The 25,898-nt window shown below is 34.0% G+C and overlaps 1 protein-coding gene across 3 annotated transcripts in view; it reads right to left on the bottom strand.

Moving 5' to 3' along the window:
• The window catches only part of gkt (tyrosyl-DNA phosphodiesterase glaikit), a 380,387-nt gene that overhangs the window by 287,751 nt on the left and 66,738 nt on the right, over positions 1-25,898 (bottom strand). For all 3 annotated transcript variants that reach the window (XM_090399355.1, XM_090399357.1, XM_090399356.1), the window contains exons 3-4: positions 22,832-23,005; positions 3,730-3,773 (exon numbers count right to left, since the gene is read on the bottom strand). In XM_090399355.1, the coding sequence (XP_090255481.1) occupies positions 3,730-3,773; positions 22,832-23,005 (218 nt within the window). The remainder of the gene's footprint in view (positions 1-3,729; positions 3,774-22,831; positions 23,006-25,898) is intronic.

Here is a 25,898-nt window from a genome sequence, read left to right as displayed (position 1 = left end):
AGAACATTGACATGAGTGCTGCCCATAATCTGGAAATCCAACACCAAGGTTTGGGTTATATGTGCGCTGTTCGGAGACGGGTTCAATAACTACTTCGTTCACTAGGTGAAGGAATATTGTGCCAAGGAAGGAATCCCGTTTAACGTGTTTCTCCTCCTGGACAATGTCCCCAGTCACCCAGAAGAGTTGGATGACTTTCATCCTGACATAAAAGTTGTTTACCTTCCCTCCTAGAACTACTTCACTATTGCAACCTATGGATCAAGGCGTTATTGGGACCTTTAAAGCCTACTATCTGCAGTTATGTTTTCCCAAGCAATCAAACCCATTGCGAGTGGTAAGGGCATTACTCTACGTGATTTCTGGAAGAACTATAATATCCTTAATGTTATCAAAAACCTCCGGGTGGCTTGGGATGAAATCAAGCAGACAACAATGAACACTGTGTGAAAGGAACCCTGCCCAGAAATGGTCCATAATTTTAAGCGTTTCATGGAAGGACAGCAAACAATGACTGATACGGGTGCTGAGTTGACGCAAGAATTACAGCAGGCAACAGAGACATGTGTGCAACTGGCACAATTAGAGCTGGAAGTGGATAACGGTGACATTGATGAGCTTCTTTTGGGTCACGATGAAGAGCTAATTAATGATGACCTTATTCAGTTGGAGGCATTCCAAAATTCCAAAGAAAATACTAAGCCGATTGAACAGCCAGACATAAAGAAATTCACAATGAAGGGACTAGCCAAGGTTTTTAACTTGATAGACATGTTGTCAGCAAAATTAGAATCGATGGATCTGAACACTGAGCGGTTTGAAAATGTTAGCCGCGATATCTATTCCGATATGTCTAGCTACAAGGTCATCTACAAGGACAAGAAGCGAGTGACCACACAATCTACTCTAGACATGTTTGTGAGATGTCATTCACAACAAATCAAGATGACAACTCAGATGACCCCGACTACCCTCAGCCTTCAACATCGAAAGGGATAAAATTTCCTGCAATCTACTCTAGACATGTTTGTGAGATGCTGTTCATAACAAAGTCAAGATGACAACTCAGATGACCCTGACTACCCTCAGCCTTCGACATCAAAAGGGGTAAAACTTCCTGCAGAACAGCCAACTTAGCCATCACAAGACATTTTTTTCTTTGAAAAGTGAATATTTCAGTTTGTTTTTAAATTCTTTTATATATTATGTGTTTTACATACATTCATATTTACAGTATGTATATTATTCAAATAAAATTGATATTTTTTAATCATCCCAAAAACGAAAAATATTAAAAATGGAAAATGTCTAATTAATGGCAAAAAAATTAATGTAAGACAGCAGTATGAGTAGCCATTGAACATTTTATTGTATGTATGTAATTTACAAATTCAACTTGCATAAAATTCGAGTTACGTAAAGGTTTACGGAACGCATTACTTATGTAACTTGGGGTGTAACTGTATATTCCTTAAGGATATACAGTTACACCCCGAAAGAAAGAATCAAAAGAGAAACAGAAAAACATCTAAGACCAGAACAGGCAAGATTTAGAGCCAAATAGATCATGCACTGACCACATTGCTACCGTACGAATTATCATAGAACAATTATTGGAATGGCAGGCAAGCTTATATTTAAATTTTATCGATTTTGAACAAGCTTTTAACAGTGTAAACAGATCTTCCCTATGGAAATTACTTATAAATTATGGACTCCCAGAAAAAATAAGAATAATTAAAAAAATGTATGAAGATTTTGAAATTAAAGTAATACATGGAAATATCTTCTCAGAATCTTTTAAAACAAAGACAGGAGTAAGGCAAGGTTGTATACTCTCCCTTACTATGTTTTTAATTATCATAGACTGGGTGATGAGAGAAGCATCTCATGGAAATACAGGATTACAATGGTTACTTCAAAACTAACTCCATGATCTAGAGTTTGTAGATGATATCTGCTTACTTGCATAGAAACACCAACATATAGAACAAAAAACAACACTTGTCGAAACAGCCAGAAAAGTTGGTCTTAGGATAAATAAAGATAAAGCAATGTTGATGAAAATAAATGCAAAGCAAAATAAACAAATAACAATAGAAGAAATGCTGCTTAAAGAAGTAGAACAGCTTATATACCTTGGTTCAATAGTACCAATAAAAGGAGGAACTACTGAAGATATAAATAGACGGAAATAGTTGGCTTATTCAACTTTCAACCAACTTAGAAATATTTGGTAAAACAAGAACCTGTCTATAAAAATTAAAATGAGAATATTTAACTCAAATGTAAAGGCAATACTAATGTATGGATCAGAAACGCAGATGTTAAACAAAAAGATAGTTAACCATGTCAAGGTCTTCCTAAACAAGTTTTAAGAATGATATTGGGAATATATTGGCCAAAACAAATATCAAACAAAGAACCATGGCAAAGAACAAACCAGAAACCAATGTTGCAACAGATATTCGAAAGGAAATGGAAGTGATTAGGGGCATGTGTTGAGGAAAGAAGAAGAATGGTAAAACAGGATCTAGATTGGAACCCACAGGGTAAAAGAGGATGGGGAAGGCCAAGAGAAACATGGAAAAGAACAATACTGAAAGAAATGGCAAATATCAATGAAAACTGGAACCAAATAAAAGCAGAAGCAAAAAATAGTCTGGTGGAAGACCTATGCTCCCAGGTGGATTGAAGAGGATTAAGTAAGTAAATAAATATATTAATATTGAATTCTATTTCTTAAACTTTTAACTTATTTTTATAATTTTAATATTTTTAATTTTTAAAAACTTTTTTTTATGATAACATCTTGGATCCAAACCTGTGTTATTAACTGAAAAGAAAAAGTTACAACTATTTGCTAATGATGCAAAGATAGGCAGAGTAATCAGGAATGCGGCTGATATGCAGTACTTGCAAAATGACCTTCAGTTCAATGTTAGTCAATGTAAACTTAAGCACTTTGGTGTGATGAGATATTGAATAGTGTATTATTATATTGGCAGGATCATGCTAGAAGAAAATTACCAGGCTAGGGATCATGGAGTTTTGGAATTTATATATATGGGAAATTGAGTTCAAGGGTCATATAGCAAGATTGCAAATACAGCTCAGAAAAAAGGAAGTCATTTTGCTCTTTATAAGGTCTTGATAAGACCTCACCTAGGCTACTGGGCACAGGTCTCCTGGTTTCTGTAGTGATTATGATACAGTGGAGAGAGAGAGAGAGTGCAAAGGAGTGTTAAAAATTATATCAGGATTGTGGAATACAGATCATGAAGGCCAATTGAAAATTTGTGGATTGCAGACTAGCAAACAGGAGAAAAGGAGGGGGGTGATATGATTGAGAAAAATAAATGAACGTCTGAAGGATCATACATCTTCTGATAACATGTATGATTCTTCAGATGTTAATTTTTTTTTCTTTTCTGGAGAATAAGAGAGCATCCTTGAATGTTGAGAATGAATGCTGTCATCAAGGGTGAGAGCTTGATTTTTTTTCTCATAGAGTGGTGCGTGAGTGGAATGGACTGCTAATAGAAGTTGTATGTGCAAATAGAGTGGATGGATTCAAGAACAAGTATAATAGCTGGTGTGGGTAGCATGTGGCCTCCCAAAATGAGGCCTTGACACCCTGAAGGTCTCTTAATAATAACAATAATAGTAATAATATAGATTATTATATAATAAACAATATATATTTTTTTTTTCAATAAACTGCAATACCTGAGCAGAAGCTTTTAATTTTCCCCACGATGCTGACAAAAGATCTAAGCAAATAATGGAAAAAAGAAACTAATATATATATATATATATATATTAAGCAAGAAATGTAATAAATTTAACCAATTAGTTTAAATAAAATTCACAAAAGAAAAAAAAAATTACTTTTCATCTGTACCACTCCTTTAGCAACAGTCTGAATAAAGGCAACAGTTCAAAACAATACAATGTATTTTGTCTTTAACTCACACAAAAAATACAATGAAATAAATAATATTTATTAGATCTATATATTTCAGGCTGAATATTACAAGCTGTCATCAGAGGCAACAACAGTTAATTACAAGGCAGAAACATTGCCAATGGATTGATTTGAAATGCTAAGAGCTGCATGATGTTATATCATACATAAAACGATGCAATGGTATAACTGAGGAAACACTGTATTATTAATTATTCATTAACTGTATTAAAAAAAAACAACTTTAGTGACGTGATTAGAATAAAACCTTCCCATATCTTAGATAATGAGGCAGTCGTTCAGATTTAGGTTCGGATGGTGAGTGAGCAACATTTAAAGAAATGTTCAAATTTAAATTGATACAGATGAAGTAAAGTGTGGCATCTCAGAACCCATTTCTGGAATCTTAAGAAATACAATTTAGTGGCTACTTTTATTCCTAATCAACAAATTGTCATCGTGGTTTCCATCTTGAACTCTTCCTGGTGTTTATCAAATTCCTTGTGACTGCCATCATTCTTAATTCAGACAGACTGGATGCTCAGTAGAAAAGAAAATACAAGAATACCAATCTTATATTAGCAATAGAAAATCTGAAAAAATTAGTTTAAATAAAATTCACAAAAGAAAAAAAAAAACACTGCAGAAAAAAAATTACTTTTCATCTGTACCACTCCTTTAGCAACAGTCTGAATAAAGGCAACAGTTCAAAACAATTGGCTTGAAGTAGCACAGAATAGATACAGATCACAATATCTTACATTCTGAAACATGCTTACTTCATCTGTGTCACTACATATTTGAACATATGTTTAAAGACGGTGCTGAGGCCTTACTTCACTATCTGAACTTAAATTGTATGACTGCCTCTCGTTATCTAAGATATGTAAAAGTCTTATTCCAATCACACATCACTAAAGGTTTTTTTTTTTTAATACAATTAATGAATAATTAATAATACAATGTTTCCTCAGTTATACCATTGTGTTGTTCTATGTATAACGTCAGCGGTTCTTACTGTTTCAAATCAATCCATTATTTGCATTCTACCTTGTAATTAACTACTGCTGCCACTAATGATGATGGCCTGTAATATTCAAGCTGAAATATATAGCTTTAAATCGAAAAAAAAAAAAAAAAATTGAATTTCTGAAAAATTCAACACAAGTATCTCTTAAAGAACAATACACATTATCATAAATTGCTGCCATTAGCCAAGTGGTAAGCATATTATTATTATTACATAACACCTCCAGGGAGTCCAAGACTCGTTGAGGGAGGGTGTCTACTCTACAACTCTCCATCTCCACCACTCCACCAACTACAATTACCTTCATCATCATCTACTGCCAACCACCACCACTAGTATTTTCACAGACAAACATCCATGTCCATGGCGGGATTTGAACCCGCAGCCTTTTGGCTGGAGAGAGCGGATATGCCACCTACTCAGCCAACCAGGCTGGCAATATCCTCTCTTCAATCAACAGGCTGCAGGTTTGAATCCCACCATGGGCATGAATTTATATGATTGTTTTCAGATGGCAAATCACCTTAATATAAGACCAATGTGTTGCTTGTTGGAGACCTGAAGTAGCTTGAAAAAGCTCAATGTTCGGTCTCTAGGGTTTCTAGACCAAGTAAAAACTGAATACAAAAAGACATAAAAAAAAATTTTAAAAAAAAAAAAATCCTTAGCCCACCCACACTACTAACATACTATTAGTTTACAACTTTTCGGGAGTGGAAGTCACAAAAAAATTATTTTCCATGACTTCTAATTATCAAATGGTAATTTTTGGTATGTAAATACAACTTGCTGACCTGGCTGGCAAGTGGTTAGCATATCTGTTCCCCAACCAACAGGCTGCAGGCTTAAATCCCACCAAGGACATGAATATTTTTGAGTCTTTAGGTGGGAGATGAACTTCATAGTCCAGGATGATGAGACCTTATCCTGTATACTGAAGGCTTCAAATGGTTCGAAAAGGTTCCATTTTTGGTCTCTTCCATAGAGATCAAACATGGAACTTTCCCATGTTCGGTATCTAGTTTCTAGACTATGTAAAAAAAAATAATAAATAAATAAATAAATACAATATATATAAAAATAATACAAATAGAAAAAAAATCCTTAGTGTACTGCTGTATATATGTACTACAGGTTTACAGCAACTTTTCGTTGGTATGAGACAAATAAAAAGAGACAGTCATGTCACTTAATGGTCAAAGCCTGATAACAGAGAGTAAACTTCCACATAGCTTTAAGGAATGCAAAAAACCAACTGGGTCTTCTGACTTAATGTCCAATCCTTACTTTCACATAGTGTGCCCCATTAGGTATTCATTGGGTATTGAACAAACAAGGATAAATTGGCAATTTGGATTTAGCCAACCATATATTCTATGCTGGCATAAAACAGAAATAAGCATGATAGTACAATGATAAACATGATAAGTATGATGTAAATTCATGTTTGCTGGAGCACTGCCTGGTTAAACAAGGCCTCTGTTATTTTCGTCATGGAACCAGGGTGAACAGTGGAAAGTCAGCAGTGGAACAAATATAATGTCAGAAGAACTGAAGATAAGCAACATCATCATAAGGAGTATCACTGGAAGGAAAGCAAACTGGATGAAGATCAAGAGAAGTACCAAGTCAACATAAGTGATGTTACCAAGAAAAAAAGGAAGACTAAAATAGGCATGACCCTGCTAAATAATGCATATGGGATGTTATATTTGGACAACAATGATCAGGGAAAGGAAGTAGCAGCAATAACATTCAACACCAAACACAAAGATACGCTTCTTGATTTGCAGGCAATTTCAAATACAATTAAGTGGGCAAAATTTCAAAACAAGAAAGTGAACAATAAAGTTTATTTGTGCCTAGGGTTTCAAAGATGGTTCTACTAAGGAAGAAGTGAAGGAATTTTTTGAATCATTAGTCCTAGTCCTTGTTGGAAATCTAAGCAGCAAGATAGGAAATGAATTATAGGAATGTACAAATGTTCTGGGAAAATTTGGAGAAAAGTGCAATGCCAATAATCATGGTAAGTGCCTGCTGCATTTCTATTCAGGACATGGACTATTCATCACTAATGCACCATGTTTCAAAACACAAAAGATGTGCAAAAGTTTTAACAGAAGACACAAGGAGAAAAAAGATGCCCAATTATTAACTATCTTATTTTTAATAGATATGCTGGTTCAGGTTACAACATTATACAGGGGATTTGAAATGGGAAGTAATTCACTTAGCTTTGAACAGAATAAAAATAAATATTCAAGGCTTGAAAAATGCACTCACCTACTTGTCCAATGAGCGAGACTTTTTAGTTGACAAGTTGAAAAAAATCAGAAGAGGAGTTTTGGTTTAATCATTTTTATTTACATAATACCAATTCTGTTTCGTGTCATAAAAGTTTTTTTGCATGTTTAAGTTAATACATGCATCTATTGAGGGCTGCAGGTCATTACAAATACATTTTTCATCATAAAATATTAATACCAGAATCACTTACATTTAATATTTTTATTTGCAAAATTTTTGGTTAAGTTTCATAGCCATTGTCAATACAGTTATAGGAAAACTCTAAAAAGAACAATTTAATTGAAAGCGTGTGATATTACGTGCATTATAGGCTGCAGGAGAATAGCTCTATCTGAATTGATAGATATTCAAAATAAATTACAATAAATTAATTTACTTAACTAATTATTTTAAAATATAAGCAAAATTTAATTACGATTAAGGAACACATGAATTGTGAGTATTAGTTAATATAACTTCTGAAAACTGAGAAAGATTTAGACAATAGCTTTTGTTCAAGTCTGGGTTGTGAATGCGTGCGTCACAACTTTCTCTGTAGAGTCTTTCCAGAAGAAAGTAACTTTTGTGTAACATTATGGTTTTGTTCCAATGAATCCTGTGTTTTGTAGATAAAGCATGGCTTGCTAATCTAGATTTGTTGATTTTTTTTTTTTAAGAGAAATGTATTCTCGATGTTCTTCAACATGAATTTGTACAGATCAACCAGTTTGTCCATGATAACATAAGCCACAAGAGCAGGGGGATTCTGTAAACTCCATGATAAAATAGAGGAGGATATTTCAGAAAAAAACAGCAAGATCTCACCAAAAGACAAATCTCCTCCTCTATCTTATCCTGGATTTTACAGAATCCCCAGCTCTTGTGGTTTATGCTGTTATGGACAAATTGGTCAATCTGCACAAATTCATCTTGAAGAACATCAAGAATACATTTCTCTTAAAGAACCCAACAAATCCAGTATAGTAAGCGATGCTTTACAAAACACAGGATTCAGTGGAACAAAACCACCATGTTATACAAAAGTTACTTTCTTCTGGAAAGACTCTACAAAGAAAGCAGTGAAACACACATTCACAACCTGAACTTGAACAAAAGCAATTGCCTAAACTTTCTTAATTTTGGGAAGTTATATTAACTAATACTCACCATTCACGTGTAATTAAATTTTGCTTATATTTAAAAATTATTAATTAAATTAATTTATTGTAATTTATTTTGAATATCTATTAATGCAGATGGAGCAATTCTTCTGCAGCCTATAGTGAAATTTTAGTTCTTTTTAGACTTTTCCTATAACTGTATTAACAATGGCTATGAAACTTAAATGAAAATTTTACGAATAACAATATTAAACTTGAGTGATTCTGGTATTAATATTTTATGATGAATTCTTCTGCTTATGCCTCAATTTTTAGATGAATTCGAGAACAAATACATTTTGTTGATTATTAGAGATTTTATAATAATACATACAAGCAATGAGAGGAGAAAACATGCATACATCATTTCATCTTCAGAGAGTGCTCAGTCATAACATGATGAGGTAACCAGTTAAATGTGACATGGCAATCTAAAATATGTGTGCAGTGAACAGTGGTAATCAGCTTATTTCTTATCCAGTGACAGCACATGCAGAATATGAACCATCAATAGGATATTAATGAAAAAGTTGAAAAAAAAAAAAGTATTTATTTTCCCAAAATATTTCATTATATTGATTCTAAACTAAATGTTTAATAACTGTTTTCTGAGTTATCACCATATCATATGACTATTTTTTTCCTATTGTCAAGACATTTAGACATTATGTGAAAGAAGTGAAAACTTAGCAAAAAATGGTATTATTAATTTTTCAAAAATAATAAATGATCTTGTGTCAGTCATAAAATGCATAAATTTTTTGTTCACAAAACTGATAACCATACCAATACATAAGTAGTTAACACATTTGCCTTCAAAATAAGTTGTTATACAGGGTTAAAATTAGTCATAGCATTAAATTGAGCAGAACCAGCAATCAACATGTGACTAAGATCTATTAGGCAACAATGATAGAATATACCTAGAAGAACATCTGATGAGTGAGATTTATTTGCCTGAATGGTGAGTCAACACTGAATTTTTAAAGTCCTGTAAATATCACATCTACTTAAAGAATTAAAGTTGAGCAGCTTTTAGAACTGTACTCTAGACTCAACATTAGTCATGAAATTATGAAAGAGTTTGAAAAGAATGGCCAAATTTAGAGAACCAGTGGCATCTTAGAAGAAACCATTAAATGATTCATCCAGAAAACCATGGAGTGAAGTTGATTACATAGATAGACTTCTTAGAATTACATGGTGTACATAAGTTAAATAATTCTAGAAAAGAAGAACGCATATCAAAAGTTCCTAGTAAGCAGGTCAACAGATACTCAGAGAGAATATACTGAAAAATGTTAGAGAGGGTTAGGCTGTGTATAAAAGTAGCTAATAAAAGTCATGGAAAGGCACTGATTAGAACATTAAAGGTAAATATCAGGAACATATCAAAACATTCCAAAGACTATTTTGGTTTCTAAACTATTGATAAAGTTTAGAAATAAAAGAAAGAATATTGTAAAAGGAATCAGAGATGACAATAGTGAAATGAAAACCGAAGATAAAGATGTTCTAGATGTCCAGAGAAATTGCTTTGAAGATTGCTTAATGAAACAAGCATTGACAACATGGCAGTAGAAATCATTCACGAGAAATAGTCAGGAATACATATCAATACTTGAGACAGAGAGAGAGAGAGGGGGGGGTACGAAAAACATGAAATGTGCCATAAAGCTGGAAAAGATGACATCTGACTAAATAAAACTGAATGCAAGAATTACAGAGGAATTTCCCTACTGAGTATTCAAGATAAAATTTATGAAAGTATACTTGAGATGAGGCTAAGAAAATTGTATAAAGAAACTTGAGGCAAAATATGGATTCTGAGAAAAATTAGGGAGGTGAACAGATGTCTTCAATGGCATATTTAAAATGAAGATGTTAGGAAGGAAACGGACATTGTTATCAATCAAGAATGTATGAGCAGACCTAATCTAAGATGATATGGTCATTTAAACAGAAAGAGAGAGGAAAGGTTGCAAAACAGGTATTTGATGGCAAGATGGCAGGAAAAAGAGCCAGAGGAAGACTGAGATCAAGGTGGATTGATGTGGTCAGAAGTGCCCTCGAGGACAGAAAGATGAGACATTATAACACGGAAGTGACAGACTAATTTGGAGGAAAACTGTTGATAGGAGATTAGTAGTAATGCGCAACATGACTATGTAAGCCTCATTACTACTCTTCAGGAAATTGATGATGGCAGTGATACAACAAGATTACATTTCCATATTTAAAATAATGGATCAAATGCTTTTGCATTTGATTCATTACTGAACATGAATGTTCAGTAATGAATGGGACTTCCTGAGAATCCAAAAAGCCAGAATCTGTTTTATCCATACTTTTTTTTTTTTTGTTTCTTCTAGAAATGTACAAATTTCAAATTCATTCCAGCATATAATATAGTTCTTAATCTAAAGCTGTGTCTTAATCTCTTCGAAAATTGTTAATTATGTTTAAAAAAAACAATTTGATTAACCAAGAATCCTCTTCTCGTGCTGATCTGCTCCAACTCTTCTATTACAGATATACAGCTTCTTCTACAAGAAATCATATGTCATGGTTTCTTATCCATCGATTCCAATATTATTATTATCATCATCAGACTGCTGTGGAGTCAAGAGACTCATCATGGGAGGTCCCCCTCTCACACACAACTTTTTATACATGACTTAGTGCATTCGCACTCTATGCACTCACCACACTTTCAGGCATTTGTTGATGCATTGCAATCACCCATCACTCTTCACACAATAAACACACTCCTCACCTCTTTATTCACACTGTCATTACAGGTTCCAGGAATGGCTTCTTATCCTCTCATTTTCATCTGGGACATTCTATGAAAAATCCATTCACATTAATAATTCACATCACCATTACTCCCAGATCTTTCATCACTTCCACCTCTTCTAAGATATTCCTACCAATCTTATAGTAGGCAATGAATTTTTGCTTGCCCAATTTCAAACCTTTCACTTACATAGTTTTCTACAAACGATGCAAAGTTGGGGAGAGCTATGAGGAGTAGAACAAATGTTGGTAGAATGAACTGTTAGTCCCACTCATTTACCCATTCATCCAGTCTATTCCAGTCCTCTTGCAAGGCTACAATCTGTTCTACTCCTCATAGCTCTCCCTAACTTTGCATCATCTGTAGACAATGCTATCATTGAGGTGTGCTTTTAAGCACACCTCAATGTAATCTATAAACAAATTAAATAACAGCTCCAAAACAGACTACTGAAGCACACCACTAATGACTTTCCTCTTCTGGTATATTGTTCCTACATACACTACTCTTTATTCAACCCCCCCCCCATTTCTGTTTCAGTTTAATTACCAACTTGTCATGTGGCAATATATCCAAGACTTTAGCAAAATCCTTGGTAATGGACAAATGCATCTCATTTGTCCAATACTTCTGTTACCTTGTTATAGTATGTAGATTGCTAAAACACAATATTCCTTCCAATTATATATTTGGTTTAATCCTTTATCAAAGGTAAGCAAACAAAGTTTGCCTCTGAAATATTTTCAGGACTGGGGCAACTCATGGTAAAGGTAATATAAGTTCTGATCACTTGCCTTAGTATCCCATAATGCAAAGCACATATCCTTATGGGTATGTATAATGGTATGCATTATACATACCAGATAGAGGGCGCCTAATTAGGACTTGAGTCTTTGTGTTGTTTCTACAATTTTGTTAAACTAGTCTCTTTGTTACACCATGTTGTTATAGTCTCACGTACTGTAACAAACTGTTTTTGTGCTCTGAAGATGCTGGTTATAATACCACAAAATATCAGCAATAAGTCAATAAATAATTATTTACTTATAATTCTGTGTTCTGATATATACCATCAAAATTAAACAACACCCCTTCCCTTCCTTCTCTGTCATTCTCTTCACTTGCCTCTCCATTCACAAACTCTACTATTCTCTTGCCCTTTCTACCTCTTGCTTCCTCAGGTCTTCCATTCAACAAATACATTTAAAGGTAGCACATCTCTTTTATACAGCTCCATCTGTCCCTCAAATTCATCTCTCACATTCACAAAATGAATTATTTTCTCCTCACACAATTCTGCTAGCATACAATTAATAATCTTTGCTCACTCAACAATCTCCTGACATCCATCCTTACATTCTCCCTGTTACCAACCAAATTATTTAAGTTTTAAAAGAGGTATACTGTGAGTGGACATATCGATACAAAATTAATAACGGACAAAACCCACGTACAAAAATTATTTAATAGTATAATTTTCACCTGCGTGTCACAGGCCAGTACATTAAGCTCAAATTAAACAATAACTGACAATTCCAAAAAGCGCCACCTAAGTAGCTGGCGTAAAATAACTAAAGAGGTCAATAACTTTCCTAACAATAAAAAAATAAATAAAAAATAAAATAAAAATAAAAATAAAATAATAATAAAAAAAAAATCAATACAATAAAAAGTTAGGAAAGATTAGCTGATTTGTAAAGTACTATCTCCCATAAAGGGGATAGACGTAAGCCGTCGGATCTGTTTAAGTTAGGAGAATGGAGTACAGTTTCACATGTTTCTTTATAAAGGCGTTCCATGAGAAACTGACTTTTGTGAAGAACTCTTGTCTTTCTCCAATGAACTCTGTGTCTAGTGAAGATGGCATGTTCTGCAAGTCCAGACTTTTCAGGTTTAAAGTATTCAATATAATACTAATGTTCTTCTAGCCGAATAGAGGCAGATCTTCCCATTTGTCCGAAATAAGATAACCCACAAGAGCACGGAATCTGGTAGACACCTGGATGATTAAGATGTGGAAGCTTGTCCTTAGGAGAAGTGAGAAAGGTGGAGATTTTTTTAAAACCACTGAATATTTTTGTTGCCTTTCGACCGTTTAGAAAAATCTCCACCTTTCTCACTTCTCCTAAGGACAAGCTTCCACATCTTAATCATTCAGGTGTCTACCAGATTCCGTGCTCTTGTGGATTATCTTATTTTAGACAAATAGGAAGATCTGCCTCTATTCGGCTAGAAGAACATCAATCTTATATTGAATACTTTAAACCTGAAAAGTCTGGACTTGCAGAACATGCCATCTTCACTAGACACAGAGTTCATTGGAGAAAGACAAGAGTTCACAAAAGTCAGTTTCTCATGGAATGCCTTTATAAAGAAACATGTGAAACTCTACTTCATTCTCCTAACTTAAACAAATTCGACGGCTTACGTCTATGCCCTTTATGGGAGAAAGTACTTTACAAATCAGTTAATCTTTCCTAACTTTTTATTGTATTGATTTTTTTATTATTTATTTATTTTATTATTTATTTATTTTTTTATTTATTTATTTTTATTATTATTATTTTATTTTATTTTTTTTTAGGAAAGTTATTGACCTTTTTAGTTATCTTACACCAGCTACTTAGGTGGCGCTTTTTGGAATTGTCAGTTATTGTTTAATTTAAGCTTAATGTACTAAGGATGCCTGTGACACACAGGCGAAAATTATACTATTAAATAATCTTTGTACGTGAGTTTTTTTCCATTATTAATTTTGTATCGATAACTAAATTGTTTGTGCTTTCCAGGGGTGAATATTCCGAGTGTGCTAGGTGTGCGGTGCTCATTCACGAAATACCAGTATCACTGATATTATATTTTTGCATTTATTCCCGTTAAAGACTCCCCTAATTGTTTGCAGAATTTGCATGATTCCTAAAATTAAACACAATATACTAATGCTTCATGAAGAGGCCACTTTTTGACTCATAAACATTGCGTCACATTCGTGTTAATAGTCTGCATGTGCTTTCAAAATGCATACACCTTTGCGCCCTTAGAAAAGATATAAAAAAGGGTGCAGCGGGTCAAATTCTTAGCGTTCTAGTATTTTTAAAACTGCTGAGAAGGCGGGGCTGGGTGATCTCACATTCAGAGCTCATCCAGTGGAAAGTGTCGATAATTCCGATAATGATCGGATGTTATGTACACTGAGTCTCACTAAACAAAAGAAAATTCTTGGAAAATGGAGAGAAATATACACAAACCAGAGAAATACACATATGGGCAACAAATTTTATGAAATGATTTACTGCTCCATCAAACCATATTTATTCCTGCATACTCTCTGTCTCCTTGTAAGTTTTTTTTTTTTAATTATGCCATCATAAATTCACTTATTCATGTCTAGACTTTATAGGCTCATGCTATTTGCTCTACCCAGAAACTTATAGGACACACATATCGCACATGTTAATTATTAATAATTCATTTAGCATTAATGGGGGTCAACGGGAAACTCCCCCTCTCCCGATTGAATAAAAAATTCCACAAATTATAATCATAAAAGTGACTAAGATAGATAACCTTACACCCTCGCCCATGGGATGCTTTTTCTGTCTTAAAATTTTATTATGGGTTGGCCTGTTTCGGCCCACTGCGGGGTAGCCATAGAACACGTACTTTATTGCAGCAATAAAGCATGTATTCCTGTTTTTGGTTCATCTTTTTCTGATTTGTGAAAAAACTGTTCATTACTGTTGTGAACGGTGACCAGTTTGTTTGCCTCTGTGTCTAGTGAGTCACTGAGTGAAGTGTCAATTTATTGTGAAACAGATTTAAACAGAAAAATACATTTTTCAAATTGTAAGTGTATTGTAATTTAATATTATTTTACTTATTAGTTTTATGTTTTTTTTTTGCTTTTAAACTGAAATAATTTGATTTAGGATTAATTAATTAGTCGATTTTTAATAAAATATGCTGATCAATTTTTTATATATGAAATTTTGCTAAAAACTGTATTAATTCCGAATAATTTTTTTTCCCAAGAATTAAAGATCATTAAAATCAATGTAAAATGAAAATAACGTATTTATAGTTTACATTGAAAACAATTACATTATTTAATTACATCAATAATTATAAAAATTTGTTGATGTAATTATTTGTCTCCAAGCTTTGCCTTCCCCCCCCCCTGGAAAATTTTCTGTGGACACCCATGCATACGGTCAAATTGACTTGAAATTTATAGCACGGGTTTTGTAACCCACACGACAACACACCCAACTGAAATGGGTACGCGATGCCACTGGTGCCTACTACCACTACCAACTCTTTTGCTTGTTTAATCCTCATATCAAATGCTTCAGCCACCCTGTTCATTCTATTTCCAGGAAAACAAACATTTATGCTTTTTTTTTAATCGAACCTACAAAGATAAAAACTAAAATACAAAACCTACTACTAAAGCCACATTAAATGTTATTATTTAATGTGCAGTTTAAGAAGCCAAACATTATTAACATTAATCAAATTTTCTAGATAATTTTTTTTTACTTGCATAAATCAACCTGCATCTAGCAACCAATTTACTTTGCCAGCTGTTGTTCACAAGGCTATTAATAGCGCACACAACTATGTGCAAACATAGTTGTTTTCAGATCAGTTTTTCTCTTTTGCGTAACAAAAAATCTTAGTTATCTAGTTATCAAGAGAAGGAATATAAAAAACCTGTTTAGCTAACTTAGACTGGCCAGAAAAAGGGCTAGTAAAGTTCCTGCCATTATAAATGGGATTTCAGTTGAGGTCTCTTTTTCAAGCAAGCACTCTGCACATAAAAACACAAAGGCATTAAGAACAGAAAATTATGTATTTGTTTGTGTGTTTAATACTGATTCCATAAATGGTAGGTACAAGAACCTATAAGCACATCAGTTGTGTGTGGGGTGCAGGTGAGGATTGAGAAAGAAGTTATTATTATTATTGTACAAGTACCTCCATGAAGTCTGAAAACTCATCATGGGAGACCTAAACTATCCAGAGAATCTATCATACCTCTTCTTGAATCCATTAGCAGACAAAGCACTCACAACTGACTCTGGCAACCCATTCCACTTATTAACAACTCCCCAAGCAAAAGAAAATCTAGTCCTTGCACCCCTACTAACTACACTTCATTGACATTTTTCTTGAAGAGTTGCAGGTTGTTGATGTCTGGGAATACATCTTGGGGAAGGCCATTCAGAGGATAGAGGAAGAGAATAAGAAAAGACAAGGAGAAGCAGGTTCAGTGTGTTTCCAGCATGAAAAAGAATGATGGGCAGCTGCTGCTCTTGTTTACAGAAAGCATAGGAATGATGGTCACTGCTCTACAATTCAGTAAAGCAGTGACCATGGAAATCCCTGTAGAGCAGATAGCTGAAACAATATTTCTGTAAGATAGAGGCAGAAGTGAGTCTGAACTGAGTAAGTGAGCAGCATTCCAAAAGTGGGTGGATTCAGGATTTGTATACAGTTAGAAGCTAGGTGGATGAAAAATAGTATTTTGAGTGAAAGAGAATGTCTAGTTTTTTTAGAATGCTGAGGATGCTACTGATATGATGTGTTTATGTCAGGAGAGACTAGAGGTAAATGTCAGTCCAAGCACGAGAGAAAGCTGATCCTGTCTGGTGATTTGTGTATTAGCAAAAGTGAGGGTAGGTAAGTCGAGATTCTTTTTGCAAGAGAAGAGGCAAGCCTGCATCCTAGTAGAATTGAAAGTCACCAGATTGCTCTTGCCACATTAAAGGATAGTATGGATATAATGTTTAAGGCATTGGTTGAAGAAGCTCTTGAAGCATGAGACGTTTAAGTACTGCATGGTTTGTGAAATGAGTAGAATGAAAGGAGAGTACTGTCATCTGCAAAGCTGTGAAGAGGATTAGTGGTGATAGAGAGTAGGTCACTTATGTATTAGAGAAAGGGATTAACAAAGCCCTGCAACACTCTTGCATTAGTGACAAGGCTTGAAGAGAGAGAGAGAGAGAGACTACCATGATATGCAGTGAAGACTAGAAAGAAAGCTGGCTACCAAATTACAGAGAATGGCAGGTGATAAGTCTTTGGAACTGTCATGAAATAATAATAATAATAAAGATCCAAGGACAAATTCTGTTCAGATTATACACTGATTGTTACTCATAATAATATTTTAGGAAGGAGATGACAATGTAGGTGATATAACTGGAGGCTAGTAGAATCGCTCAAACAAAGATAAGTTTTATTATTTATAATATTTTTCAAAAATTATATGCATTTTGCAAAAAAGTTATTTTTTAATAATACTGAGACTAAACATATAGTAATTATTGATGTTTTAAGTAGGTTTTGTAGCAAATTTTGTGCAATATAGTAAAAGTTAACGAAGGCAAAAATGGAGAACTAAAACAACCAATTATGCAGCACGAAAATTTAATGTGGTGAAATGAAAATCGTGTTATGTCTTTTCTCCACCAAACTAGCCACTACCATTCCTCCACTTTCTTCTAGTCATGTACAAAAATGTAGCTGCTGGTTCACACTCATATACAGTTCAGCTCCTCAAACTAATTTCTTATCCACTTCCTTCATTCCCTATCCACTCTGCTCTTTTGGAACAATCTTCACCATACTAGTTTTTCCAATGATTACAACCTTCAGATCTTCAAGAAATAAATCAACAAATCCTTTCTTCTTCTAACCACTTGCCCATACATGGTACTGTCATGACACAGGTCATAGGATCTCTTGTACATGGGGCTGATATAAAAATCACGCTGCAAGTACAAAGCTAGACTTATGGGTTATAATGGAGTGTTTTTTTTTTTTTTTGTGTATGTGACACTGAAGTTATATAAGACTGTCATGCCATTATTATGTATGATTAAGAAAACACTAACTTGTAGGAAGAAAGAAATTCTCCCACTTTACATTAGTCATGATAAGACATCTGCACTACTGTGCTCAAAAATGATCACTTGGATGATGGGGGAAATGAAGAGACAGTCAAAAAGATCCAGCAACGGGTAACCAAGATGATATCTGGGCGATGGAATTGTGCATATCAGGAGAGATTGAGAGAATATGGTAATCAAAGACTGAGATATAAATGGATAAGAAGAGATGGGTTAGGAAATATAGTTGGTAAGAGGCTCTTACAATATAGATACAATCAAGAATTTGCAACTTAAAGAAGGTGTAATGTGTGTGTGTATGGGGGTGGAGACATTTGAACCTCAATGTCTCCTAACCACACCCTTAATCAGCTACAAAGGAAGACAACAGGATTGTCTTCCTTTGTAGCTGATTAAGGGTGTGGTTAGGAGACATTGAGGTTCAAATTCTTCTGGCATGTGGTGTTTCAAACAAACTCATATACCATTTATGATTTTAATTTGAAAGAATTTGAAGAAAATGTGTTATATGCAGCTGAAAATGAGTACTTGTTCAATGTTATTACTAAGTATACAGTGTTACAATTCTGTGCACACAAGGATATGCCACATCAGAGGGGAAGGAGTGTCTTAAAAACTATTAACACATAAGCATGGGTTCTCGGAGAAACAGTGGACAGGTATATCTAAGTTCATAGATATACCTATCAACTTAGTGGATAGGCATATCAAAGAGGAAACAATGAATAAGAGGTTATATAAGATAATGCAAAGCTGTAAAAAAACATTGACAAGCAGATATATGGACGTGGTTGTTCTGTTGTAATAATAAGCTCCTGATTGAAACAGCTGAACCCATTATATGCAGATATGGAGGTGGGAAAAAACAATTACATTTTCCCCATCTCTAAAGAGAAAAAAAAAACTGTTTAGCATGGTCTTGATATCTTAATTACTATATACGTTTTCCGATGTAACAACTGTGGAAAATGTATATAGTAATTAAGATATCAAGACCAAGCTAAACAGTTTTTTTTTTCTCTTTAGAGATGGGGAAAATAATAATTTTTATTTTTATTTTACAGTGGTACCTTGGTTTGCAAGCATAATTCGTTCCAGAAATGTGCTCGTAATTCAAAGCACTCGTATATCAAAGTGAATTTCCCCATAAGAAATAATAGAAACTCATATGATTCGTTCCAAAACTCAAAAATATTCGTATAAAAATGATTAATACAAAATACATAAAGTAATCGAATTTATTAATTACATTACAATTACATATTACAGTAATTGTATTGGGTAGGACGACTTTCATTGTCACTAACGGAATCACTGCTATCTGTTGACTCTTTTTCTTTTTGTGCGACTTTAACAAGGAACCTATCCAATGACGCTTGCTTTTGATTCCTTTTGAGGATTTCACGGAAATATCACATTGCATTGTCGTTAAACAGATTCATCGCTTGCACTGCCACAGTCTTACTCAGGTGGTGCTTTTCTACAAAATTTTGCACTGTTTTCCACATTTTACACACCTCCCTAGACTTCTTATAAAATCTTGCGATGGCGACCACTTGCATTCCTTGTTCGTGCTTCCCGATGATTTCCTTCTTAACTTCCAGTGTAATTATCTCCTTCTTCTTACCGCCTTCCTTTTCAACCCTTTTCTTCATTGGGGCCATTGTCGTAGTACAGTTAGTAAAGAACAGTCACTACATTTGGACACAAAATAAAAAAATGCTTTATGCGCACAAACATGGTCACAACGCTAGCACGAATGTTGACTATACGAATGAGGTATGCCGACTGAGACCGCAGATGCGAGACGATTATCCACAACCCCGAGCAACTTGTGATCATGTGACGCTCGGCAGACAAAGCATATAGGTAATACAGTATTCGTATTGCAAGATGTCGCTCGTTTATCAAGTTAAAATTTATTAAAAATTTTTGCTTGTCTTGCGAAACACTCGCAGACCAAGTTACTCGCAATCCAAGGTACCACTGTATTTGAATTTTGAAATGTTTTTCTTTCTTTTAGTCCAGATAGCTCAGTATTGTATGCCTGCACTTCACAGAAATGAGCTTGGCAATGCGTCAAGAATAGTCAATTCATGCTGGAGGGGGAGAAAAAACAAAGGATGTATGAATTGGTCACCAACACGTGAAATCACATGCTTTATATGTAAATTTTCCAACTGTTGTATAAGCAAAATAGTTACCACTTTAAGAACTAGAATCTTCATAAACGAAAAGCTAATTTTCTAACATATAATAATAAACACTCATCCCATGAAACACACTGATTACCCTAATATCAGAATGGATTCTCCTTCTTCTAACATGGGCAGAAGTTTCAAAGGGTCTCGCATCTGTGGGCATATACATTAGGTAGTGACAATGTTTTCGAGAATGGGTAGACCTGGGTGTTCATGCAATCAGAAGAGCAGGCAGGGTTTAGATGTAATTACAGTACCATTGATCATATCTACAGTCTTAAGCAAATTATAGAAAAGAAAAATGAATATAATACACCTGTCTGTTTAGCCTTTGTGGACTTTGAAAAAGCATTTGACTCCATCCAAAACTCAGCTTTCTAAAATCACTGTTAAAACTGAGAAGAGAAAAAAGTATACATAGAAACTTTGAAATATATATAGTCATGACATCTTTGGTATTAAACTGCCCATGAAAAGTGAAAATTTTCCAATAAACAGAAGAATAAGACAGAGATATACAATATCCCCCCAAACTCTTTACATCTGCCTTAGAGGAAGTTTTTCATGATTTCAGCTGGAAGAGTGAAGGAATTAAAATTAATGGAAAGATTCTAACTCATTTGTGTTTGGTTGATGATATGGTTCTCTTTGCAAAAAACACAGAAAAGCTAGAAATAAAATTAAGAGAATCAGCTCAAGTGTCCAGTCAAACTGGATTCAGAAGAGCAGAATTAAACAAAATGAAAGTAATGATGAATAACAATTTAACACCAAAAAGATTTATACTGGAAGATAGAGAAGTAGAGGAGGTATTTTTATGTTTATCTGAGACAAATCATAAAAATTACAGATGAAAAAATAGAAGAAATAAAAAGAAGGATACTGCTTGGATGGCTTTTTTGGGAGGATTAAAAATATCTTCAAAGGGATATTTCCAATTAGTCTGAAGGGGGGGGGGGACTTTTGATCAGTATGTCTTATCTGTAATCACATGTGGAAGTGAAATCTACAACTTGAGTCAAAATGTGATTCACAAATTGAAAGTTACTCAGAGAAGAAGAGAAAGGAATATGCTTGGTGATACTTAAACACAGGAAAATTTCCCACTTGATAAGACCAAGAACACAGGTATACAGGACATCATCAGTTACATTATGCATTCAAAATGGAGATGGGCTGGACATATTATAAGATATAACAACACAAAATGACCTAAATTATTGTCAGAATGGAGAACTATAGATTGCAGTCGACAAAGGAGAAGACCAATGAAAAAACAAGATGAAATTGTTAGGATTGCTGGAATGTAATGAATGAGAAAAGCTGAAAATAGAATGGAATAGAGAAATGGGGGAAGAACTTTGTCCAGCAGTGGACTGCTAAAGCTGAAGAAGAACTAGTCAAAATTGTCAAATTTCTCCCAACAAACTGATTTTTCATACCACAAAACAAGCAAAATGCAGAGAACTGACATATAAAACCCATGCAGACAGAGTTACCTACCCTATGGCCTAAGGATTATCATCTGTGATAGGCAATTGAGCCTAATATATGAAGGAGACAATGAGATAAATGAGAACATAATGAAAGAATGTGGCTGAAAATATAGGGAGATATAAATAAGATGGTGGTGAATCCAGAATGGATTTTTACAGAAAAGAACTATTCTGAGAGCAAAGTAAAGATGATGCAAACAAGAGAATGTAAATTCCTCCCACAAGAATTAGTGAGAGCACCAATGTTCAGTTCTTCAGGAGAGAGACAAATTTCTTTTTTATGTCACTCCTACCCATGAAAGGTGTACAGCCTATACTACAATAATACTATTGGTGAGTCAAGGATTTTTACAATTTTTAGTTTTTGAGTATTTTTTATTTTCTTATAATTTTTGATATAATTTGAAACCCTGCTCTAGACTAGTGCATGGAATTTTTTTAAGCTATTTTAGGCATCTACTAAGCAAGACAATGAAATTCATCGCCCACCTAAAGACGATCACATCACAAACATGAATCATGCCCATGGCAGGAACTCACAACTTGTTGGTTGGTGGGTAAGTACATTTAGCACTTGGCCAATTAGGCTAGGAAACTCCTGGAAGTTTGTGTGCTTATATAACTAAAAATATTATTATTATTATGTGATACCTCCAAGGAGTGCAAAGACTCATCGAGGGAGGGCACCTACTCTACAGCTCTTCCCACCAACTACAATGAGCTACAACTATCATCATATCTACACCAATGCCATTTACTGTCTACTAGTATTTTTCACAGACAACCACAAACATCCATGCCAAAAGGATGCGGAATTTGAACCGCATCCTTTTGGCAGAAGAGTAGATATGCTAACCACTCAGCCAAGCAGGCCGGCAATCATATGATAAGACTAGAGTTTTCATGTTAATAATTACAACTATCATAACCATAAAAATCAACCTACAATAAATGCTAATGTATTTTTATTTTATTACCTTTAATGGCTATGACTCCAGTACCATTGAATTTTTCTGAAATACCATACACTTTGGTTAAAAAGAAACTAAGAGAAACATTATGAGAACTAATAGGGTCGTGCAAATTCTTCTTACTGCTTTCAAATTTACTTTGCTTTCCACTTGACAATTTGGGCTTGGAATTACCCTTTTCTGTGGTAATAAACAAAACACAGTAAGTCATAGCTTGTTTAATTATATGAAATATGTTACTATAAAAAAAGTCAAGTTTTTCAAAATGCTTATTCCCATAGAGAAAGGAATATTGCATAAAGTTCATGTAATATGCCCTCATGAAAATAATAATAATAAACTGTTTTCAGCTACAAAGGTATACATTCTGCTCAATTATAATTCCCTTTCCTTCTCTATATTATGAAGAACACATTATTCATAAAGGAAGAAATAAACACAATATTTCAGTGTTTAATTAAATTGGTTCTCATTTTCATAAAACATAAGACACACACACACACGCACAAAATAAAGAAATGCAAGAAATGCTGTTTTTATTTTATTTTCATTTTACTTTATGAGACTGCATCCTATAAAAGACTATAACTTACAGCTCATAAGTACTGTAAGTGCACTAAAGTTCAGATAATCTGGAAACTGCTCTGGAACATGAAACTGTTTCAAGCCACTTCCGAACTCTGGGTTAGCAGAGCAGTGGTCTCAGAGTGGGTGATAAGAATCATCTAGAACCTAAAGACATTCACAAACATTCTTGTCACGGTTATCTTTACTCACAGCAAACAAAGAATATTTAAAAAAGAATCAAATATGTACAAAGGAATTTATTGGGTATGAAATCAAGATAAAATATATTAATTTTGTCATTTGTCTTAATTAAAAATGCTTTAAACACATTCTCAACTCCCCCTTCCAGGGGGGGGGAGGAGTTGAGAATAAATAAGGAGGGCTGAGCAAAGCGCTAATCATCCTTCCCTGTGAAAATTCCATGACTATGGAAACTGAGAGCCCAAGAAAGCCAATATCAGGTGTCAGGTTTGTAAGCCATCAGGATTCTTGATAACCACTATTTAAATTGGCAAGAGGATAATGCATGGATGAAGTTTCAAGGGCAAAGCTTGCAGGATCCCTTGAAACAGATGAGGTCACCACTCTCTCACCTAAACAGAAAATGTTAATTGCAACATGGAATGTTAGAACTATGTTTCAAATTGGAAAGACACAAGAAGTTATAAAGGAAAGGAAAGTATGAATGGATATTTTAGGAATAAGTGAGTTGAGATGGACAGGCTTTGGAAGAGTGAGAACTGTAGATGGTTTTCAAATATTATATTCAGGATCAGATGAAAGTCATGAAAGAGATGTGGAACTTATATTTAGTGCAGAGACTAGAAAAAGCTTGATAAATTGGAGGCACCAACATATTATGCACCAACATATTATGCCAGTCTAGTTGGCCGAGTGGTTAGCATATCTGCTCTCCAGCCAAAAGGCTGCGGGTTCGAATCCCATTGGGCATGGATGTTTGTGATTGTCTGTGAAAATACTAGTGGTGGTGGTCGGCGGTAGATGGTGTTGGTGTAGATGATGAAGATATTTGCGTTTGGTGGAGATGGAGAGTTGTAGAGTAAGTGTCCTCCCTCGATGAGTCTTTGGACTCCCTGGAGGTGTTATGTAATAATAATAATAATAATATGAGAAGGATCTTGAAGAGAAGAAGAATTTTTATGATAAGTGAAAAAAAAGTACTAAAACATGACATGATTATTCTTATGAGTGGCATTATTATTATTATTAACATCTGACCTCCATGGAGTCAGAGACTCATCATGGGAGGTACATGCTATCGCACACAATGCAGTATGTGGTTCAAAAAATGAGAATGATAACCTATTGATGGCATTTTGTGAAATTAATAATTTTGTAATAGGAAGAAGGTTATTTAAACATAAAGACATACATAAAATGACCTGGATATCACCAGATGGTAAAACCAAAACCCAGACTGATCATATTGTAATCAAGGGTAATTTTAGGAGTTCACTTTTAGATGATAAAGTAAGGCGAGGAGCTGATGTAGGATCTGATCCTTACCTAGTAACAGCCAAAATTAAATTAAAACTGCATGGGATTAAAAAAATTAGAAATCACAACAGAAGGATAAAATATGATATGTCTAAATTAAAAAGGAATGAAATTAAAAGAAATGTTTTCTTTTAGGATAAAAAATCTATTTCATATTTTGGAAAATGAGACACTAAAAAGTAAGAAAGCAGAAAGCCCAGAAAACATGATTAAAAAGCAATAGAAAAATTTTAAAATAGCATATAATGAGGTTGCAAGAGACTGTTTGGGTGCTAAGAAGGAGGTAAATGAACAAAGATTAGTTATCAGACAAGACCTGGTAACTCAGAAGAAAGGTGCGAAGTTAAAATGACATTTCAAATGCTAAATCCCAGAGCTAAAGAAATTAATTTCAGCAATTATAGACAGACAAGACAAGTCTGTCTATAATTGTCTATAAATCCTCTTACAGTCAAAAGATCTATAAGAGGATAAAAGGAATTGCATGGACAGTTTGGCAGAAGAAGCACAAAAGGCTGCAATATTAGGATATGTTAGAAAACTGTATGAGATCACAAGGAAAATATGCTCTGGAAAAAAAGAAAAAAAAAAGAAAGAAAAAAAAAAGTAAATGCTATAAGAGATAAAGATGGTTTGCTACTAACTAACTAAAGAGGATAAGATTATTAGATAATGGCAAGAACACTTTAATGAGATTTTAAATGTAGTTAACAATATAATGGAAATAATTAGAATTTTATTAATGGAAGAACCTCCCTCCTGTAACCACAGATTTAAATATTACATCAGAACTTATATCTAAAAATGAAATAAAGAATATAACAGAAAATGAAAAGTGGAAAAGCTTCAGGCAATGGCAGTATAGCAACAGAAATGCTTATGACAACTAAAGAAATTGCTGCTTATAAACTGCCTCTGATCTTTAACAATGTGCTAAAGAAATTCATTTCAGCAATTATAGACAGAAAGACAAGTCAGTTAAAGAAGC

This window comes from Typopeltis vanoorti, chromosome 10 (assembly GCF_054136105.1).
Source record: "Typopeltis vanoorti isolate ZY-2024b chromosome 10, IOZ_Tvanoo_1.0, whole genome shotgun sequence".
NCBI classification, from domain to species: domain Eukaryota; kingdom Metazoa; phylum Arthropoda; class Arachnida; order Uropygi; family Thelyphonidae; genus Typopeltis; species Typopeltis vanoorti.
Note: the sequence above shows the minus strand (reverse complement) of the source record. Positions and strands in the feature narration are given on the sequence as shown.